We start from the raw sequence: 6000 nt of genomic DNA on the forward strand, positions 1-6000 counted from the left end.
TATTACACTTATGAAAAGTTTGCAGATCAGTTAGAAAGGGAATAGTGTATACATTAAACAATGAGAGGACAATATAAACCAAATATTAAATCATCTAGCAGGATCACATTTAAGTTACCGTACATAAGCGTTAGGGGAAGGGTTTGAGGCTAAATTGGATCGTCATTATTCAAAGGTTAAGAGAGGAAAAGGAAAAATGAAACCTTTATCCAGGAAAAGAGAAGTACAAATGGAAGATGAAAGTGAAGCAAAATTACAATAAAGAGTTTTATTTTAAATATGCTGTCAAGATAACAGTAAAATTTTAATTTGAAGATATCTTGTGGAATAAAGTTCTGGATTATATTCCTTGATTGAGAGATCTGATCCTTCAGATGTTGCTTTATATTAATTACCATAAAAATGATAGCTGAAATTATGTGAAGAAATGAGTGTAGTGACAGAAAAGGATTAGAAAATGTCTTATGTATATTTAGTGTTCTTTCCCCCAAGTCTTGAGGCACACCCACAGTTACATATTTTACATCATAGGAAATCTGAAGGAGTAAGAGGATTAACAAGAATTCGGCAAAAGTAGGAAAAGAATGGTAATGCCAAAAATCTCAAGATGAGAGGGTTTCTACAGGAGAGGATAATTGTTGGTGCCAGTTCTTCAGAAGAATGACAATGGGCAGGATTGAAAATAGGTTGTGGAATTGGGCTGGATGATGACTATTGGTGACCCTTTATCAAAAAGCTGGTAACCCCCAAAAGAATTAAGTTACACTATCCAAACGTTTTTCAGATTTACTGGAACCCCTAACTTGTAGTTTTCTGCTACTTTTGCTACCATGTACACATACACAAAGTCAAAAGCACTGAATTCATGTGTAGACACTCCACCCATTCTATGTTCCACTCTACCCGAATAGCTCACTGTTCACCTTGTTGTTTTGATATTTCATTGGTCTTCGGTATGATACCTCAAAGAAGTAATACTGTTATCTGAAATAGGCTGCAAAGATAACAGTATTTTAGATAACAGTATTACATCGTTGAAGTGTCATATTCACTGACACAGAATAAATATGGTGCATTTTCCTTTTTTTTTTTTTTTCAGGTGTCCTCAGTGCCTGACAACTACAGAACATCTAATTATATATATAATTTTTGAAAAATGTTTCGGAACATTGTTCATTAAACCACCATTTTTATACAAAAAATTTACACAGTATTGTCTCAGTTACTATGACTAGTTTTTTTTTTTCTTATGACTCTTTTTTTTTTAGAAAAACATACTTTCATTAGAAGAAGTTAATGGAACCATTTATTAATTGGGAAAATGTCAATGGTGTGTTCATTAATAGTGCCAACTTTTTTGGGATTCACTCTCTTTTGTTAACACATCTTCCCTATGACCTTTTTTTTCTTTTATTTCATCTATAAACCCCATTTCTGTAGCATTTCTTTTTTTTATCACACTAGTTTCTTTCCCTCCTCTCTTTCTTGCTGCATTCCCTACCAATAATGTCGTGATGGAGAGGCATTTGAAAATGATGAAAAGATGGTCACTTTATTTAGCCAGTCAAGCTTATTCTATTGGGTGTCGCCAAAGTGATTTATCATTTTTGTTTTAAATGTATTCATGGTTGAAGAGTTTCAACATTACTGGACAATTATGAGGAATGTCCTTAACTCTTACAAGTTATTTTATAACTGATTTTTAAAATGCTGTTTTTCAGTATTACCAGTGTTGACCTTAGAAAACTTTTACTAAAAAATACACTTTATGTTTTAGAACAGTTTTAGGTTCACAGTGAAAACTGAGCAGAAAATGCGGAGATTTTCCATATACCCTCTACCTCCACACATTCACAGCCTCCCCTACTGTCAATATCCTATAATAGAGTGGTACATTTGTTACAACTGATGAACCTACATTGACATGTTATTATCACCCAAAGTCCATAGTTTACATGAGGGTTCATTCTTGGTGTTGTACATAATATGGGTTTTGACAAATGTATAATGACATTTTTCAACCATTATAGTATTATACAGAATAATTTCACTGCCTTAAAAAGTCCTCTGTGTTTTACTTATTCATCCCTTCCTCTCCTTTAACCCTTAGCAACTGATCTTTTTACTGTGTACATAGTTTTGCTTTTACCAGAAAGTTATGTAGTTGAAATCATACAGTATATAGCTTTTTAGATTGGCTTCTTTCATGTATTAAGATGCATTTAGGTTTCTCTATATCTTGTCATGTATATGTAGCTCCTTTTTTTTTTAGTGTAGAATAAAATTTTATTGTCTGGTTCTACCACATTTCATTTGTCCATGCACCTACTGAAGAACATCTGAGTCGCTTCCATGTTTTGGCGATTATGAATAAAGCGACTATAAACATCCATGAACAGGTTTTTGTGTGAAGATAAGTTTTTAAGTTTTCAGGTGTGTAAATACCAAGGAGCAAAATTACTGGATCATATGGTAAGATTATGTTTAGCTTTGTTAAAAACTGCCACACTGTTTTCCAAGTAGTTGTACTATTTTGTATTCCCACCAACAATGAATAAAGAGTTTCTACTGTTCCACCTCCTGACCAGCATTGCGCATTGTAGGTATTTTGGACCTTTGCCATTCTGGTAGGTCTGAAGTGTTCTCTCGTTGTTGTTGTAGTTTGCAACTCCCTAAAGATATATAATGTTGAGCATCTTGTCATGTTTATTTGCCATCTGTGTATCTCTTTTGGTGAAATGTCTCTTCAAATCTTTTGACTATTTTTAATTGGGAATTTTTTCTTATTATTGAGTTTTAAGAGTTCTTTGTATATTTTGGATAACAGTTCTTTATCAAATATGTATTTGCAAATATGTTCTACCATTCTATGTTGTGTGTCTTTTCATTCTCTTAGCAGTGTCTTTTACAAAGCACAAGTTTTTAATTTTAAGGAACTCCAGCTTATCAATTCTTTTTTTCTAGTATCACACTTTTAATATTATATCTAAAAAATCATTGCAAAATCCAAGGTCATCTGGATTTTCTCCTAAGTTTCCTTGTTGAAGTTTGATAGCTTTATGCTTTACGTTTATGTTTGTGATACATTCTGAATTCATTTTTGTAAAGGACATAACGTCTGTGCATAGATTCATTTTTTAAAATGTAGTTATTCAGTTGTTCCAGCACCATTTCTTGAAAAGACTATCTTTTCTCCTTGTTGCCTTGTTCTTTTGTGTATTTCTGTGGTCTATTTCTGAGCTCTCTAGTCTGTTCCACTGATGGATTTGTCTCTTTTGCAAATACCACAGTCTTGATTACTGTAGCTTCGCAGTAAATATTCAAGTCAGATAGTGTTAATCTTCCAACTTTTTTCTTCTTCCATATTGTATTGACCATTCTGGATTTTTTGTCTCTTCATAAAAACTTTGCTATCAGTTTTTCCATATCCACACAAAAAAAACTTGCTTGGATTTTGACTGAGATTGAAGATCAATTTGGGAAGAATTGACATCACGACAATATTGAGTCTTTATCCATGAACATGGAATATCAGTTTGTTTAGTTCTTTGACTTCATTCATTGGAATTTTGTTTAGGTACCTTTTCTCTCTTCTTTGTTATAGCTTAATATGTTACATGTTGGCTCAATTAGGACTATTTGGGATTTTTCTAATTTTTTTGTTCCTATAACAGGCTTGAAGGTGGTATTCTTGGTGTGAATTCAGTTAGTTGATATGCCTGTCTCTCAGTCACAGGGTCCAGGGCTCAACTTTCGCAAGTCACCAGCTTTACTCCTAAACTAACCCATGTGGTAGAGAAGGAATTCTTTAGACAGAAAATGAAGCATGATTACCAAAAGAAAGATGAATAAATGCTGGAGAACAAAAATGTCAGGTACTCTTCTACATGTTTTATCAAAATCACATTGTCTTTCAGACACATCTTAACAAATTAACATTCCACCCTACATATTAGTAATATCTAGAGGCCGGGCGCGGTGGCTCAAGCCTGTAATCCCAGCACTTTGGGAGGCCGAGACGGGCGGATCACGAGGTCAGGAGATCGAGACCATCCTGGCTAACACGGTGAAACCCCGTCTCTACTAAAAATACAAAAACTAGCTGGGCGAGGTGGCGGGCGCCTGTAGTCCCAGCTACTTGGGAGGCTGAGGCAGGAGAATGGCGTGAACCCGGGAGGCGGAGCTTGCAGTGAGCTGAGATCTGGCCACTGCACTCCAGCCCGGGAGACAGAGCGAGACTCCGCTTCAAAAAAAAAAAAAAAAAAAAGTAATATCTAGAATGCAGTACCCTGAATACCACTCTGAAAATCAATCTGTTTTCTAAATTGCATCAGTTTTCATTCCCTTTATAACACATTTGCAATCTAGCTTGACCTTAATTACTTTGATGAATTGCTGTTGGCCTTTTTTCATTCTTCACAATCCTTAATGCCTTTCCTTGATAATATGGGCTACCATCTCTTTGAAAATTTCACCTATAATGGCCATATGCCTCTGTACTAGTCTGACTTTTTTTTCTGCCTGTCTTGAGATTTCTCCTGTCTTCTTCAGTAGCTTTTCTTTTTACCTCCAACATGCGCATATGCTGCAAGTTCTTTTTATAGGTCCATTCTTTTCTTTTTCAATATTTTCTTTTTCTGGAATTATGTATTTTTTACAAGTTTAATTTTCACCTCTTTTTCCAGATGATTCTCAAGTCACTCTCTTTCTGGTCTTTCTACTAATATCTACTTTCTCCTTAACTCAAGGTTCTTATTTCTAACTGGCTGCTGCACATGGCTACCAATACATGTCATTCTCATTATGTACAAAACTTGAACTCATTTTCCCCTCGAAGTATCTTTATTCCCTACTTTTGTTATTCAACACAACTCTTCTCCTCACAGTAACTCAAGCACAGAATGTTGGAATCATCTCTTAAGCTATCCTCTCATTTACTATGAATATTCAACAGATTATCTAATCTTTTATATTCTAGTCCTAATATGTATCTTACATATTTCTATCCCCATGCTTATCGCTCATTAAATTTGTGTCTTGCCCAACTCTTGGACAAGGTACAACTAATTCAAATCCTTGCTTTCATATTCTCTATATTCACTTTCACTGCCATATAGATTTTCTTTCTAGTGTATGACTCCCTGCGCAAAATTCCACAATAGTGCTTCATTATTTTCTAAGTGAATAAGATGATTAGCCATGAATGGAAGGCTATCTGACATATGGCCATAGCATCCTTTTTCAGTCCTGCTCCCAGGATTCCCCTACATGTCCACTTTGCTCTAGTAATACTGAACCAATGGCCACTCCCTGATTATGCCTTCTGCTTCTCTCCTTCCTTGCTTTATTCTATCCTACCAGCTTTCCTTTCTTCTTCTCTCCTTAACTACTTAATCCTACAGACTATGCAAGATTGAACTCAAATACTCTTATACTTTTAGTCACAAGAGATGAACTGCCCTGTCAATTTATTTCTCTTCCTTTCTTGTTGCAAGTAACCTTATTTATTCTGCTTTACGTTAGTTATAGTTGTTTAAGGACTTATTCTTTCTACTAGGTTACATACAGATGTCTTGACTACTGTTCCGTTTTCATCTTCATAACCTCTGTAACAGCTGTTAGTTCTACAATAAGAACTTTTTAATTTATTTGGTTGTTATTTTCATACTTTATTTTTTATTCATAAAGAATCTTACAGGTGTGTCTCCATTTCACATTATATGACATTTAATTAGTTCCTTTTTTTTTTCATTTATCTTGTTAGAGAAAAATGCTTTAAGCAAACTAGAATGTAAAATAAAACATTTAAAAATATTGTTAGTGTAAATTTTGATTTATCATTTAGACTTTCACTTTACATATGGTGACCCTTAAACTTTTCTATTAAATAATTAATCTACTTAAATTTTACCTTTAAGTTAAAATCTTAAATTATTTATATGAATGTAAAAATGATATCAACTAAACTGGGATTCTAAACAAAATAACTGAATAATAGAA

General features: G+C 34.0%; 1 protein-coding gene across 1 annotated transcript in view; it reads left to right on the forward strand.

Moving 5' to 3' along the window:
- DPH6 (diphthamine biosynthesis 6) overlaps nucleotides 1-2307 on the forward strand; it is a 181409-nt gene extending 179102 nt beyond the window's left edge. Inside the window, exon 9 of the mRNA XM_011932670.1 lies at nucleotides 1100-2307. Within this exon, the coding sequence (XP_011788060.1) occupies nucleotides 1100-1153 (54 nt within the window). The 3' untranslated portion in view covers nucleotides 1154-2307. The remainder of the gene's footprint in view (nucleotides 1-1099) is intronic.
- The last annotated feature ends 3693 nt before the right edge of the window (nucleotides 2308-6000 follow it).

The sequence above is a fragment of the Colobus angolensis genome, unplaced genomic scaffold, assembly GCF_000951035.1.
Source record: "Colobus angolensis palliatus isolate OR3802 unplaced genomic scaffold, Cang.pa_1.0 Scaffold97, whole genome shotgun sequence".
In the NCBI taxonomy this organism is placed as follows: Eukaryota; Metazoa; Chordata; class Mammalia; order Primates; family Cercopithecidae; genus Colobus; species Colobus angolensis.